General features: G+C 40.0%; 1 protein-coding gene across 1 annotated transcript in view; it reads right to left on the bottom strand.

The window, feature by feature from the left end:
* The window catches only part of sorcs1 (sortilin-related VPS10 domain containing receptor 1), a 318,946-nt gene that overhangs the window by 74,113 nt on the left and 227,830 nt on the right, over positions 1 to 17,003 (bottom strand). The window contains exons 5-6 of the mRNA XM_072462766.1: positions 15,029 to 15,102; positions 6,404 to 6,468 (exon numbers count right to left, since the gene is read on the bottom strand). Coding sequence (XP_072318867.1) covers positions 6,404 to 6,468; positions 15,029 to 15,102 — 139 coding nt within the window. The remainder of the gene's footprint in view (positions 1 to 6,403; positions 6,469 to 15,028; positions 15,103 to 17,003) is intronic.

The following is a 17,003-nucleotide window of genomic DNA, read 5'->3' as shown; positions in this document are numbered from 1 at the left end:
CAGTTTGCCGCACAACTTGTTCTTCCTTGTTCTTAGCTGTTAATACGTCACTAAACCAATGCAAAGTATTGTTATAATCTACCTGTAGAACACATTAACATTGTCTTTAAATCTGCACTTCTGCAAGCGTCTCCTCTTCAACACCTGAACAACCGTTGCACCACCCGCGGCCCTTGCCCCACTGGTTGAAAACCCCTCATCAAACCAGCGACCAACACCCACTTGTCACCTCTCAGTCAGGTGTCTCCTTTGGGTGTCTCCACATTTACTGGTGTCAATAAACCTCTTCAGAGCAGATGAGGGGTGCATTCTGGTGGAAAGACAGATGACCGCCCGGGCCAATTGCTTTCGTTGCCTTCCATCGCGCCGCTGTCCTGACACATTAGCCTCTGCCAAATGTGTGTGGGGGCCGTCGAGATCAGGCGTGATGGAGCCTGGCTGTGTGGCCCTAACTTGTGACACCTTTTGATGTTTGTATGATTGGTTTTTCTCTATTGTGTCAGCTACAAAGACCCACGCAGACATCAAGGTAGAACAGATGCTCGCAATGCTGTTTGACTGCAGCAGGTGGAATACAGCAGGGAGAGTGAGTTGAGTTGATAAAGTTGTTAATACATCTGGGCAAGAGTGATATCAAATGGATATTGCAGTTTTCTCGCAGGCGTGTGTTTTTTTATGGGTTTGCCATTGAATTGACTATTGTATTATATGGTCAAATATTGTGTGACACCACTAGGTCAAGTAACGGGTCAGATCTGCGGAGAAGCAAGAGGACTCTATAAGACATCATTTATTCATTGTTTTATTGTTTTGTGTTGCATTGAATCACCAAAAAAAGTTCCTATGTTTGTGAATTTTGTTCATTGACAATGGCAATAAACCTTTTCTGATTCTGAATTGCTCTATAATTGCTCATTGATAATACATGTCTATCAATGAGCAATAAAAACCTGTAATTATACACTTTTAATGCTATAAAATTCCAGGTAAAGCAATAAGGGCTGTAAGAAGACAAGTGTAAGGCAAGGCAAACAATTATAATTTAAATAAAAATAATTCAAATATGGTTTTCTGAATTGAAAACATATGTCCAGACAGCTTTGTATCATTGTCAAAATAAATATGTAGTTTAATGTTTGCCAAAAGGTCTTCTTCCTCTCTCATTTGAAGACTAATGCTAAGATATTTAATAAATTGCTAAACCACTTCAATATTACATACCAACCTATTGACCAAATTAAATACAATAAGCAAGGTTTTTCTCCGGTCTGATCCAAAGGGCCAGTCAAAATGAATGTACTCATAACAGATTGAGCTAGTCCACTTTTACATTAAACTTTTGCCCACAGCTGTATAATGAGTTATGTTAAATCCATGGAAAATTCTTATTTGACCTACTATTTTCTTTACAGCTAATCTTTTGTACCGAGCCATCATTGACTGGGACCATTGATCACACAATCGATAGACAAATGTTTAAACAGAATGATTAGCACTTTGCAGGAGTAGCTCAGTCAATAGCCGTTCTGTGAGGTCTATAGAAAAGCATTGTTATTTCATGATTGTACTGACAGCCTGTGTGTTATTTCTGAGACCTTCTGAGATTTAGAAGGTGTTAAGGTCTATGTTTAAAGGCACTACAGATTAAATGATGTAAGATGGTTATAAAAGATGGTAAAAATACTATACTAGGCTCAATCTTTTATTATAATATATAATCTATAATATTTTTTACTTTATTCTATTTTATTTTGTTATTAGTATTTTATTTTATTGTTATTTTATTTTATTTGTATCTTTTTATTTTATTTTATTTATCTATTTTCCCCCCCTCCATTCCCTATTAAGATATGAGAGGAGTTTTGTCAATAAGAGTTTTTTTGTTTTGTTCATAAGAGTTCTTCTATTAAGAGTGTTTTTTTTTTTTTTTTTTTTTTTAACTTCCTATAAGTTATCTGTCCTTTCCTTCTGTATCTACTGTGTTGTAACAACGGAATTTCCCAATGTGTGGACAATAAAGGATTATCTTATTTTGTCTTATTTTATCTTAATCTGACTACGGATGTCACGATATAACATTTTAGTGTTACTATTATTGTGAGAAAAACATTGAAACAGTGAAAGCTTTCATTTCCTTTCTTTCCCAATGTCTTAACTCATTATAGTTCGTCAAAGTTTGTGACCAGCATTAAAAAATCAAACTTTCTGAATGACAAAATAAAGTTAAATGCCAGATTTAACGTATATAAAATATGAGTGGTCAGAACTTTATACATTAATATCTCAGAGCTACCCAGACCACAGATAAAGCACTGTAATATAATCTAAGGGGCACATTTATTAAATTACACTTGTTCCTTGGAAAAAATGATTCTTATGGGCTGATTCCACATCATGCAGCTCCGCTGGAGCTAGTGCCAGAGGAGTTTGTGAAATAAAAGTTCTTAATTAAGATCTGAATAGTTTTATTCTAAAGCAGGAGTGCAATAACGGCCATGTTGTCTGGGATCACTCTTCGACTCACATCAGTTCACATGTTTTTTTAACGTGAATGAGTCCAATAACAGTCTCTCCTGCCTATGTTTCAGCAGCATAAAGTGAAAGTTTACAGGCTAATCAGTCAAACTATCAGAACAATAGTATTATGAGTATTATGATCAAAATAATCCATGTGGAGTAAGTTTACTTTGCAAATTGGGATGTTGTTCATGTTCTCTTTCCTGTTTGGTGTTCGGAACCGTGGCGCTTGACTCAGGTGCAGAACAGAATATACTTTGGTCAGACGCCGGCGGAGGGGCGGAGCCGTGGACCTGTGCAGCACATGCATGGGATGTGGAACTGCCCTAATTCACTTCAATAGCTGCTTAAATACTGTGCGGCGGAGCAAAGCTGCATGATGTGGAATCAGCCCGCTACAGTGAGCGAGACAGGGTCGTCTCTCCGCAGATCTGACTTGTAACTTGGCTTGGTGTTGTCACCTGCTTGTCTCCATTAAGATAGATTGTCATACTGTGGGACGTTCTAGGCAAAACAATCACATCCATGAAGACCCTGTAGATGGCAGAACCTCCACCAGAATAGTTCCATAGAGCACCTCTGAAATTACTTCAACTCAAATATTTATCTACGTTTCACTGACTAGAATTAGAGAACCAATTACTATGTGTTTGTTTCTGACTTGTTTCAACCTTTCCAGGAAGGACCTGTTTAGAATAACTGCGCACACAGCTTGGTACTAATAAAAACGTTCTATCACATCCATTTTAATGAGGCAGCAAATATGAAAAAACAAATATAATAAAATAAGTTAGACAATGCAGACACATGGTTTATGTTTGTTACATTTGTCAAGTATCTATCTTTCTACAGTTCACTTATGTATTTGTGGGGCTTGATGAAATAAAAATGTCCTTGTCAATGTGTTGTGCCTCACCATATTTTTGGTGCGTTATTTTTCAGAATAACGTTAGATTTAAGACATTATATTACGTGGGAAGTAGCATGCATGCTAATATTGGAGTTTATCGCTATCAGAAATTTGCACAAAACGATCGGGTTGTAACAATACACAGAGCAATACACAACACGATATGCACTTTCAATACATTGCAATGCATGCTAAATTACAATTCAATATTAATAAGTGTGATACTTTACCAACAATAAAAGAAAAATTAAAGAAAGTAGATTTTTCTTACTACTTATTATGGGTCACTATTATTAGGAATTGCAATACACTTCCTAAAATAATTGAAATAATACACCAAGCCAAGTTTCCAAAAGTGATAAACTCACTGTAAATCAGTCATTTGTAAAAGTGCAGGTGCACATTAATAGCTGGGGTTTTAAAACAAGCTTTCTACCATTTTGTGAGCAACCAGCACCAAATCTGATGCCAACACCAGCTTTGCTTGTAAACAAGGGCTTAATTTGATCTGGTGTTTGCCAGAAAGTGTTCTGGTTTCTCTCAATTATCAGCCGCCACCAATCCGGAAATAGTATCTAATCTGGTCATTACAAGGCACCCAAAAAACGCCTCGGACCAGCTGCTCTCGGAACCATTACCGTGAATCCACAATAGATTCAAAATCATTAATTCATTCATTTTCTACCGCTTGTTCCCGTTCGGGGTCGCGGGTGACTGGAGCCTATCCCAGTGACTTTGGGCCTTAGGCAGGGCCAGCTAGTCACAGGGTCAACAAGATTCACAATCATCACAATTCAAAACAGCGGCTGAAAGTACACTGCATTATGCATTACGGTAGTCTGAAAATGAACATAACCTTTTAAACATGAAATGCCTGGGTGATGACTGTGTAGACAGATGTATTCACTATGAGAGAAGGTCGGACAGTTTTACAGTGAGTGGTTCCCCTATAACACCGCAGCCCCTGCATGCTCAGATCTGTGTTGGGTTTGCAAACAGACTGGATTGTGGCTCCAGAAATATAAAATGCCTTGGGCGTGACCATCCACAATGCGATGTCCATAGTGAAACACCTCACTGCAACCAAGGTTATGTTAAAGGCGTAATGGCGCCAAATCTGAGTCTCATTTCCTCGTGGCGTGGACAGCCGAGTAGTTCATTCACGTATCAATCATAGGATGCATCTACTGCTCACCTGCAGCCTCGTCGGCTCGTCCCCAGGAGAGCAGCATGTTTCCCTTTGTCAAAGTGCATGGATCTATCATAATATAGTTCTCTCAGTGTACATGACAAAATTGAAGGCGCAATGGACGATTTTTCGGCACTCCCCCGTGCGGAGTGATACAACACACACGTGCGTTTGTTTATTAGCGCGACGGAGCGCATCATATCTCTCGTCTCCCGTAGATTTTCATTTTGACTTCATTTTGCCCCGTACACTGAGGGAACTATATTATGATAGATCAATGCGCTTAGACACGTGGAAATGTGGGACGATCCGCACGCGGCTGCAGGTGAGCGGTAGGTGTGTTTTATGATTGATATGTGGCAGGACTAACCGGCAGTCCACGCCACGAGGAAATAAGACTCAGATTTCTGCCAAAAAAATCGTCCATTCAACCTTTAAGACAGAGAAAGACAGTTCGAGCTGTCTCAGAAGAGACGGAAATCTACGGAGACGAGAGATGAGATTCGAACCGTCGTACTGATATACAAACGCACGTGTAGCAACGAGGATTTTGTGTGTGTCCGCACAGGGCGAGTGTGCATGCGCACTTCCACTTGAGTTCTCAAATCGGCGAAAAATCCTCCATTTTTCCTTTAAGTAACTTTGAGTTGTGCACTGTTGCGCACCTCTGTGAACAGTATCTGCGGCTTAACAACACTTTTAATTACAGCAATTACAAGTCAGCAATTCAATCATTTTACATGAAATCTCAGCCAACTAGGACATTTTAGGCTTAAACAAATAAAAATCTTTTTCTATAAAATTAGAAGGCATGGATTGATTTGAGGTCTTACTCTTTTCAGATCAGTGCTCACATAGAGAAGGTTGTCCATTAAAGCACAGTGCTGCTGTGTGTGCTGCTGGAGCGGATGCTGAGGACTGAGATGTGCAGACACGCGTCGCACACTTTACCAAATTGAGCAGAGGTCTGAGCGGGGAAAGAGATGTGTGATTTTGGGAGACATTTGGAAGAAAGAAAGGAGACGGTTTTGTGGATGTAAGCACTGCTGATGTGGAGTAGATTAGTAATAGATAGAGTAATAGAGTGAGTGTGCCACAGGTAAAAACACGGGTCAGAGTGTAATAAAGTATGAACATGACATAATGAAGCTGCTGTGCTCTCTGACTGTGTCCACACTAATGTGTCTGTGAATACAAATACAAAGCACTCATTTGATTCACTACATGAATAATTTGTCACAAAGATAAGCTTAAACTATGAAAATGGTGAGCTCATATTGAGTTGAGCAACAAGAGCTGAAATCAACATTTCATATCAGAAATCATATCACAAGTGTATGTTCATGTTCCTGCTGCTGATTCATGAATATTAACTCTTTCACCGGCTGCGTACAACAGTGTCCACAAATAACTACGGTATTTCTAGGCTATATAAAGCTATTTATTTCTCATATTTTTATTGTTTTATTTTTTACATTATGTTCGGCCTGCGACTCAGCCTGAGCGTCGAAATATGAACAGTTTGACAACCCCGGATTCAAGTTAATGTATGTACTGGATGGGCTTAAACATTCATTTATTTCACATTGTTTGCTAATAAGCTTAGTAAATGTTACTTGATTCATGTAAACTTGATATATAACCCTCATTTCATCATTAGTTTTACCTCAGTGTCCATCACACACTACTCGCCTTTCCGTTTTACTTTACCAAAACGCTCACAGCAGACAAAGGCTCAAAGACACAAGGGGAAAATGGAGGTGAGGACTGGGAATTTAATTACTCACGTCCTTCAGAGATGCTGGTTTCCAGGTGAATTAGGCCGGCCTCTTTGTCCAAACCCATTTTGGACCTGAAAGGAGAGGCAGACAAATGTGTTTCAAAAACATTACCAGCACTTTGTCCAAGTACAGGCCGGGCCTTGGAGACAAAGAGAAGCAGGTGAAGTTGTTTGGATGAAACCTAAAACATGTTTTGAAATCAGAAATATGTCATTAAAACTCAATATAATAATAATAATAAAAAACAAGTCTACAAATATATTATCTTTTTTTTAATGTGTTTTGGACATTCTTACCTGTTGTTACATTAAACAACTTTTATTTTGATGAGTAGGAATATGCAAAAGTCCTGTGCATCTAACATTAATGCACTCATATAACTATTATGCTTGTGGAATTATGATTTCATTCATTCATTCACGTTCATTCTTGTTCCTGTTAGGAGTCTTGGGTGACTGGACCTTCAGATTGGTCCGATTTAGCTGTCTTTGATTTCGTTTGATTTGTGAGAAATGTCATTCTACACATATTGTACATACATCTTTTCCCCAGTTCTGTCCTTGTTTTGTGGTACCATTTTTCCCCCTGACGTTGTAAGCTGAGCAGTAGCAGAGTGCAAAGTTAGACAAATGCCTAACTGCAGGGATTGTCAGGGGCAATGACAGCTGTGGTAAACATCAGCATTAGTCCAAGGAATGACCAGCGCTTTGTCTCCGCAATGGGGCCAGACAAACTAAAAAAAGCCCTCCAGGATTAAACGCTCACGAAGAGAAAGATGGAGCGAGATGTTTCCTGACATCATTAGCGTGGGAAAAGCCATTGATTTGGCAGTGCCGGGTGTGCGAGGCTGCAGATGGAACCGCAGCATATAATCATTAGGGCATTAAATATGTATTACACAGACTGGAGGATCAGTGAGGAGCTCAGGAAGGACCGTTCAGGATGGACCTGTTGACAGTTAGCACATTGGGCTGGTTTCTATTCAGGAGTGTTGAATTGACTTTGTTCACGGCAAAAAAAGTTGTTAAATTTAGACAACTTTTTAATAGTTATGGCTGCTTTAGATCTATGAAATGTTTAAGGTAAGGTTCTGGTAGAGGGTGCAACATCTGAAGAAAGCAATACCATCTCCAGGTTGTATATTTGTAGGTTTTACAGTCTAGTGCAGGGGTTGTCCAAACTTCGTTCAGCGAGGGCCGCAATTTGAAACTTATATGGAGCAGAGGGCCACAAACTACGTAACAATGTCAAAATTGTCAAATGACTGAGTGAATCATTCAAAATGTTGCATTTGACATGCTTTCGATCAGCCTTCCGAGCCTAACAAGTCTTGGAACATTAATATTAGGGTGGTATAACATCAGAATGCTGGAATCCTGACCAACTTATCAGGAAGCCGGAGGGCCAACAAAAATTGGTCTGAGGGCCGCATTTGGCCCCCGGGCCGTAGTTTGGACATGCCTGGTCCAGTGTTTTAAGATACAGGACAAAGATGGAGAATTGACACTTGAAACTAGAGCATCCTGATATTCTAGTGCTCAATGAAACAAATACGACGCCAGGTCTTTTTCTACTTCCACGGTGATGTAAACATTTAATCACAAGCTAAATTTACATTGCATATTTGAATTCCTTACACTTTATTGCACATTATTCCACTTTAAATAACTCCCAAGCCTCTCGAAGCCCTGAACACCGTCATTCTCTCCGTATCGTGATAAGCTACTTCTGAGGTCACAGCTGCCCTTGGGTCAACTGGCAGACGCAAGGCCGCCGATCTGCGTCATTAGCCCCTCCCACCTCCACCAATCACCCACCCGAGCGCCGCTTCGTCAGTGTAGATCACCAAAATCTGTCGTTCATACTTTATTAACGACAGATTTTGGTCTGTTTGAATTATTTACATTTAGTCTATATTGTTCTTCCATTCTTTCTCTTTTCATACCCGTTCCACTTTATTACATGTGCACAAGCCCTCAGAGCATAGCACATAATCATTAGGTCATTAAATATTTATTACACAGACTGGGGAATCTGTGAAGCTCTAAAGAAGCACAGCGAAGCCTGCATTTCGGTACGAGGCACGTTTCACAGAGGTAGAGTGTGGTTGACTCGGTGGCCACTATAGCGTCACTTCATTCGACTTATTGGTAATTTCTCAGATGAAACGCCGCTGTGAATAGGCTGTCCTACTTATTCAATACACATTTCCATTTTACACTGAATAAACCCACTCAGGTGCAGAGCGGAGGCAGCAATAATGTCGCTTTTGAAATAGTAGGGTCTAATGTTGGGTTTTACAATGCAGAAAAATAACAATAGCTCGGAAATTTCCATCTGGATTTGAGAAGTTTTGACTAGACTCATGGCCCATAGATTATTTCAGGACATTTCTGACTGGTTACGAGCCATTTTAGCTTGAAATAGGAATATAAACTTGTAGTTTGGCAGAGGGGAAATGCTAAAAAGTGTTTGCATGTCGGTAATGTGTGTATTTGATGTATGAAAGTGGTTTGAACAGCTCAGTTTTCGTCAAAACAGATTGAAGAAAATATGATTTGAGTCTCTGGTGCCAGGGAGAAATATCACAGGAAGGCAGCTCCAGATGTTTTTGTTCAGATTTGTAATGTCATATGCAAAACATTTCATGGCCGGGCATTAGATATACTCACTAACGGGATGAAGAAAGGGGGATTTCAGTGCAGAACTCTATTTTTTGAGAGATTTTTACTCTTTTTGAATGACACAAGTGAAATATTTTGGGACAGCAAAAGCTTATAGAAAACAACCCACTTTTTTTCCAATTCAAATACAAAGAATTCTGGCATTATACGTTGTGATGGGCATGATTGACAGGTGGATTAACCAATCAAAGACATGTTTGGTCAATCCGTTCTAATAACTAATAATTGGAAGGTATGACACAGACTTTAATCTGTGGAGAGAGAAATTATGGATGTTGTTCTGAATGATAGAATAGTTGGTACCACTTTATAATAACAACCTAACCTTAATAATTAGGCTAACTAAAGCATGAACAAAGATTTAAATCATAGTGAGCAAATAGTGAATGATTAAGGCTTAGTAACTGCTTGATTAAAGGGTTTATAATCCTGAATCAAACATTATAAACGATCTGCTTGTTATGAATTAAGTTATTGTTCATGCTTTATTCGGGCTTTTGCAATCATTACTAAAATGTAAGGTATATTTTATGATTTCTGAGGTAACCCATGTCAAATATCAATCAAGCTGCATGTCTTGCCCGGTATTGCGCGTTAGGGACTGGTAGGTGTGCTTGAAAGGGCTGATACTAACAAAATACCAGTAATAGCCAAAATCTAACCTATGTTTAAACTCTGAAATTCTTTGACGTGTTATATTTATTTGTTATAATGTTCTTCACTCGTCAACTCAAAGCTTTGTTGTTTTTTGTTTCATTAAAGGCATTCAGGAAGATTTTGGTGTCAAAGTTAATCCCTCCATACTTTTTTGTTCTAAAGAGCATATGCATAATCTCATTTTCACTCTTTCAAGCGTACCTCCCAGTCCCTAATGGGCACTACCACACTAGGCCAGAATGATTGATATTTGATGAGGGTGACATCGTTCAGGCAGAAGGGACTGGTCCTCAGAAATCCTCTAATAAAGATTTAATGGAGAACAAAAGGCTGAGATCCTGCTTCTAAACACTCTTGCAGTTGAACAGAGAGGCCAAAAGATATGTGGCCTGGGTTCTACTCTACTCATTTATAATTCCTTTATTATCGTCTTTGGGCAGAACACTAACCCTACCAGGCCATGTACCCAGTGATAGCTGGGTAAACCCTAGCCCAAGGACATATAGTGAGGTTTTGTGTCTGGACAAGACACATGCTTATTGCACAAATTTGCTGTCAAAGGAACAGAATAAAGGAATCAGCTGAAAGAAAACCCCTCTACGTTAGGCGAACTCTGGCCATTCTAACTTTAAGGCAAATTTGAAAAACCTGCATCCTCTGCAAATCCCCACATACCTCCACATTTGCTACACTCTAAAACTACTTACATAATGTACATTTTAATTGGACTCTACTTAGGTTCCCAATAACCCAATCCCGTTAGGTCTCCTCATATTACGTTTGGTGTTTCCAGCAGATACATCGTGCCAAGCTCCAAGTGTAGGCTCATTAGAGAGAGAGGCTATAGCGCCACACCTTTCACACACACACACCTACACAGACACACACACTTAGATATACCAGGTTCGGCTCCTGAAATAGCTCTCACAGTCGGCAGCAGCGTCCCCCAGGCTCCCTTCACTCCCGGACCGCTTGTTACCAGCCTGACATCTTCTCTACCCAGTGGTGAAAGGAACACCGGTGTACATGTAACTGTATACAGAGGCCGCGGACTTGGCTTTGTACGGATAAGTTTGGACAGCGCTTTCACTGAAACAATTCATTTTAAAAATAGTGACGCAAAGGAATAGCTGATTTTAACCACAAAGGACGTAAAAGGTGCCTGGACCTCGGCAGAGACTGATGTGATGGTATTGTTGCTGCAGTGGTGAGGGGAGGAGGAGGAGGGTTGTGGGACAAAGCTGAAATGGCAGCATGATGCAGGGGAAAGAAGATGCATTTATATTAACAGCTTGATTTTCTTAGCCATGTTTGACCCCAGATAGTTTACCCAGAAGTCTCCAGCACAATTGTGGAATCCGTAAACCATCACCGGACTTGCTCTGAACATCAAACTGACTTGTTCATTCCCATTATTCCCAGCAAGTCAAAAGAGGTTGACGGGAGGAACAATAATGCATGCGTGTGGGATACTGAGCTACTGTGGCGCGATTTGTTGAAGATAATCCTGGTTCTGATAGAAAAGTGTCAGAACACGGTGCACGCATCACAGTTGAATAATGCACCAGTATATCCAGCACTTTTATTTATTATTCATTCAAAAGCTCACTTGCTCTCAGGATACTTATTGCCACATCTGCAAGGAAACCACTGACATTATGCGGCTGCTAATATTTCGTTTTTTCTGGTATTTAGTGACACACATCGACAATTATTTTACATTATGCAAATTGTAAACTGAAATGCTGACCTAATACAATTTAACATTAGAAACAGTTCAATTCACTACCTGTTGGAGGCAGCAGAACTATCAAAAAAATAAAATAAGCAATCATGTTTTGAAAAACAGAGTCCGAACGTAGAAACGGAAAAGCTTCAAATGCCAAACAAAACAGAATTATTCAAACAAGCACAAATCAATCAAAACATGTCCAATAATAATTTTGGTTTCTAATTTTCTTCATGGTTTCTTCAAAGCGCACAAAAGCTTTACTAACACCCAAAGCCTTTATTATTTCCCTCGTCTTCCCTCGCTGATGGACACATAAGTCAGATTTATATTGGACTCGAGCTGATGATAACGTCTTGTCCTACAGAGGCTCACTAGGGTCAAACTATGTAACTGTCTGCCACCCACTGCATCAAGTGTGACACCTACATGAATAATGAAAGCCTTAAAACCTCAGCAACCTCATATCCCGCTCGCTGTGGGGTGAAGCGATGACGTCAACTGTCTCGGGCGTCTGCAAAGTCAAACTTCTGCAAACTGATTTCAGACTTCAGAAACAACAACAAAGTGGAGCTGACATTGAGGTGGACACACGTGAAGGTGAGGGCGAGTTTGGAGAATGATATTAGACGATCGCAAGCTGAACACAAAAGATAAATGTGATATGTATGAGCAAAAAAGGGACTTATTATGACTCAGAAACTTGGTTTAGTTTGATCTAGGGCTGAGTGATGAATTGATTTTATGGAATAATCAATTTGGGTTTCATCTTGATTTGTCTGGAAGAAAATGTTGAGTATTTCCCCCACCTCCGCATTGGTGGCGCGAGTGTAAACAGCAAGAGGGCAGTGCTTAGCGCAGGGGTGTCCAAACTTTTTTCACCAAGGGCTGCTTTTTGAAACTTATACGGGGCAGAGGGCCACAAACAACTTGACAATGTCGAATTCGTTGAATGACAAAGTGAATCATGTGAAATCTTGCATTTGACGTAATTGCGATGAGCCGCCACACCTTTAATTAGACCTAGAATTTTCCCAATTTCACAGTAAAAAGTACATCTTTTGGTTGTTTGGGCCGACATAGCAGGAAGCTGGAGGGCCGACAAAAATTGGTCTGAGGGCCGCATTTGGCCCCCGGGCCCTAGTTTGGACATGCCTGGCTTAGAGAGTGTCTTTTCAGAATAAAACACAAATTGGATTACATTTTCGACGTCGGACACAGTACACAGAGAAGTATTACGTACGATGGCAGCACCTCACAATGGCTTTCAAAGTAGAATCAGGCAAACAAGTCTCCCGTGTGAAAAGCGAGTCCAGACTGGGACAAGATTACGGTGGAACTCGCAGAACTAGTCAGGGCTGACCACTGTTCAGTCCAGTCTGTTGGAATATCCCATCATTTTACATTTTATAGTTCACCTTATGACTATATGTTTTTTACAATAAAACACAAATGTCAGTGAGTTCTGGTTATTTCTCTTTTCAATGTTGCTCCTTTAGTCTCTCAAACACAAGACTAGCACAGGATGTCTCCCATCAATACACCACATTCCCTGCATGGCCTCCGTTAAGACAAATCTCCTGTTCATTAATTTTACAGTGTACTGGATAACACATTAACTAATCAGAAGACACAACTCCCTGTAAGAGAAATGTATAAAGCCTTTATGTATTTGTAAATCTTTAGACTTCTTCGACCAGAGAGCGCCTCTGCTCCACTGTAATTCCCCGTTATGCTGAATAAAAGAACTGGCCATTGCTCCTCTCTGTGTGATTTGTAAAGCAGAGACAGACTTCCACAAGGCACAGGGACCAAAGTTTTAGAAGTGACCTGCTCCTCCATCAAGTGTGTTTGTGCCGCACAGAAGGAGAAAAGTAGGACCAGAGCTGACTGCTTTGAAACCAGCAATGTCAAAATCACCCCGTTTCTTTGAGTCAAATGTTTATCTGAGCAGGGGATTGCGTGGTCAAATCACTTTGAACATTTCTCTTCAGTTCACGCAGTTCTGAACACAACAGCCGGACCGAACAGAACACACAGAACACACAATACTTATTCAGAAACATACTAGTTTGTAGTATTTCCCTTGCTTTTCAATACCACAGGGTTGTTCACACACGGTAAAGGACTTTGGCCCTAACAAAGTCCATTTCAATATAGAAAATCAAACTTAAGACAAAAAACAATCTGTGAGCACACAAAAAAATGTCACATATGAATCAAACTGGCAAGAGTAAAGACTGAATGACTGAATGAGACATCCAACAGTATTCACTTAAATGTATATATCCAGTGTGAGTCTGAGTGATGAATGTGAATCTTCTCTGATATTCAAGAACACATACAGCAAAAGCAGTCTTTTCTGACATCTCTCCACTAAAGACTGTATCAACACAGAAGACACCCAAATTCAGGACAACAGAGCGCTGTGCATCTTCATCTTAAAGTCACACATCACTCTTTTGAAGACAGTGAGCTGAATATTCTAAGCAGGAGAAGAGATGGTTCGAAAGAGGAGTTAAGGAGGCCATTTTTGTAAGAAACAAAAAAAATAAAAAATAATCCCACTTTAATCAACATTTTGAAGCCACGGTGCAGCATCAGACCTGGCCATTCTGAGTATAATTAGGTACTTATCAGTGACGAGGGAGCTGCAGTCAGCCAATAGGATCCCCATGACCCATTACAGGACTGTTATGGTAACAAAGAAGATTGATTTCAGGGAAAACTTAAAACAGTAGTAACACCTAGATAAATCGAACAGGCTGTTGTCAGGAGGTTCCGCCCAGTGGGCAGGGCTTACTCAGAGTAGGATAAATACCAGAGTATTGAGACCACAGATTGAGATGACTCTTGGAGTCGAAACTCCAGATTACTACAATTGAAGCTTTTTCTACGATGGAACACACCTGGACGAATGAGGGATTACACATATTTGGTGCGGTTTGATGGTAAATCTTGCTTTTGGTCAGCTCATGGTACAGCAGAGATTCATAAAACTGATTGAAATAACGCATCCTTTGCTTAGAAAAACGACCCATTAAACTTGAAAAGCTTCTCAAAAGGCTACAGATAGCCATTTGTCAATTCAAAGCCTGCCTCTCTGACAACCACCTATTACTCACTCACAAACCACATTCATACAAAGGAAAGACAGGTGGGGAGTCTTGCTCAAGGACAAAACGATGCACTGGTCAGAGCTGCAACCTTCTGGTAATGAGACAACTGGTCTAGAAAAGCCTGGAGAGAACACACTGAGACACGGGGAGGACATTGTGACTCATCTCAGCCAATGACATTTGGAAATAAAATCTTCTTACTGAGAAATGGTGAATTTGAAATCACCTTTATGGATAGGTTTTATATCAATACATGTTTGTTTTTGATGAACAGTATGTATAATAGTTTAACTAAGTTTGAATGATTTGTATAAGACACTTTTCTATTGGTATTAACGGAGAAAAAAAAAGAACAGCAAAAAGGAAAATGTTCAAGAGGCACATTTTAGATTAAAAATAAAACAAGTGCGGTTGCCATGTGTGCTTAGCGTTGTGTACTCACCAGTAGAATCGATTGGGGGCCACTCGTTCATGCACGATTTGCCACCTCCGTCCAAACTCCACTGAGCTGTAGAGCTGTGAAACAACACAAGACTTTAGTGAGGAATCAGCGCTAGAGAAGAAGCCAAAAACGCCCCGCTTTAGAACAAAATCCATTAATCTCATGCAGTCTGTTTCATGAGGGTAATTTCGATACAGAGAAACAAATGGGCCTGTGTTGTGGTAGAGCTGCCATGGCTTCCATAGTTTGTCCCAGGGCAGGTGTGGCAAGCTGAAGTTACAGAAGATAGGGGAAGTTTGAGGTGTAAAAACAGCCCCCAGGACAAAAGGCAAAAAGAAGATTCGATAGTTTGAAAACTTTTGAGGTTGTTTCTTGGTCATGTGTTGTTGTTTTTTCATGCTTGAGTAACAAGAATTAAATGGGGACTGTAGACAATATTTTAGGTACTTTAGGAGAATATTTTTTGCTTGGTGAAACAGGACTTATTATAAGCAAGAGATTAAAAAAAAAAATACCAGGGGGCTGAATCTTAATTAAGGCAAATCAATCAGAAATTTCAAGGGGAAAAATATCTAAATTATGCAAATGTACCGGTATTAACAATTCACTCTATTCAAAATGAATGGGAAAGAGAAGGTTTTTCTTTGTTTGGAATAACAAATAATGGACAAATATGTGTCCATCACAATGAAAATCACATGTTTGGGAAGATTTCTGTTGTAAAAACGTGTTACATTTGTTCTTAACATCATTTGAATGTGCTCCACAGGGATATAGTCCTGTCGCTCAGAAATATTGGACTGAGATTAGTAAAGAGCGACAGACAGTCCTCGGTGGCCATCGCAAAGAAATATGTCACACAAACTGAACCAACAAACAAAGAATGGACTCAAATTAAATAGAATTACTTGCAGAATGGATTTTTTTGAATTGACCTATTTGACGATGGGACTTTTTTGTTCCGTTATGCGTTCTATATATTATACGTTCGATGTTTTTTATGTACTTCAGCCACAGTTTCAGATGTTCGCTGAAGATCTGGTCAGGTCAGTCTGCAGTTTTAAGTCAGTGAGAAGAGAGTTCCACAGGCTGGGTCCATTGAAAGAAAAACTGGACCGTCCAAAAGATGGTGTTAGGTCTGAGAGAACCAATGATGAGAGCCAATGATGATAACGCCTCATGGGTTTTCTCTTAAAATACTTCATTACCATCTTGTACAATGATACGACTGAAGTGTTGAGGACGCGGTCTCAATAGTAAACCGTTACCCTCCATTTATCACAATAACAATTTGATCCCAAAGGTCATGCTAAATTAAAAAGGCGCTTATAGAAGATCACTCCTCAATCATTCAATTAAAGTATCTCTTGATTGTCTGTCTTTATGGGGCGAACGCAGACAAAACATTGCGAGCAGTGAAAAGTACTATTGGAAACTTTCGACTTCTCAAAGATTCACTGTGAACTGCAAACTCGCTTTTATAAAAGAGCACAAATAATTGCAGATAGCATTAAAAATAGTTGTCAAGAAAGCTCTTTGCCAACTTCCCTTTTTCTTATCAGCAGCGAGCGGAAACACGATTCACCACAATTGCATGACTTTGAAATGTCGGATTCACGTTACAATTCGAAATGTCCGACAGCCCGTCCATTGTCTGCTCACGTATTACCTATTGCACGTATGATAATAGTCCATAGACTGCAGCCGTACAGAGTGATGCCGAGAGGATTCGTGAATGCAAGTGTAGCGCAGATGGAGCGCGGCGAGGGAGGCTCAAAGCAGCCATTGTTGACTAAATCATTGTCTCTACGGGAGAACTCCCCTGAGCTCGCAGTGAGATGGAGCTAACTGTCCAGAAAATTCTCTTCATTTGATGCACACAGATGTATTAGAATTGCACTAGTCCCAGGGAGAGACTGGTGCAACGGCTGGACATATAGTAGAGGGTGAATTCAGCAGATTGTGTGGGAATATA

Source organism: Eucyclogobius newberryi, unplaced genomic scaffold (assembly GCF_026437365.1).
Source record: "Eucyclogobius newberryi isolate DKJ021-1_F unplaced genomic scaffold, fEucNew1.0.hap1 SCAF_4, whole genome shotgun sequence".
Classification (NCBI taxonomy): Eukaryota; Metazoa; Chordata; class Actinopteri; order Gobiiformes; family Gobiidae; genus Eucyclogobius; species Eucyclogobius newberryi.
The sequence above is the reverse complement of the archived record's forward strand: the minus strand, read 5'-3'. Positions and strand labels throughout refer to the sequence as shown.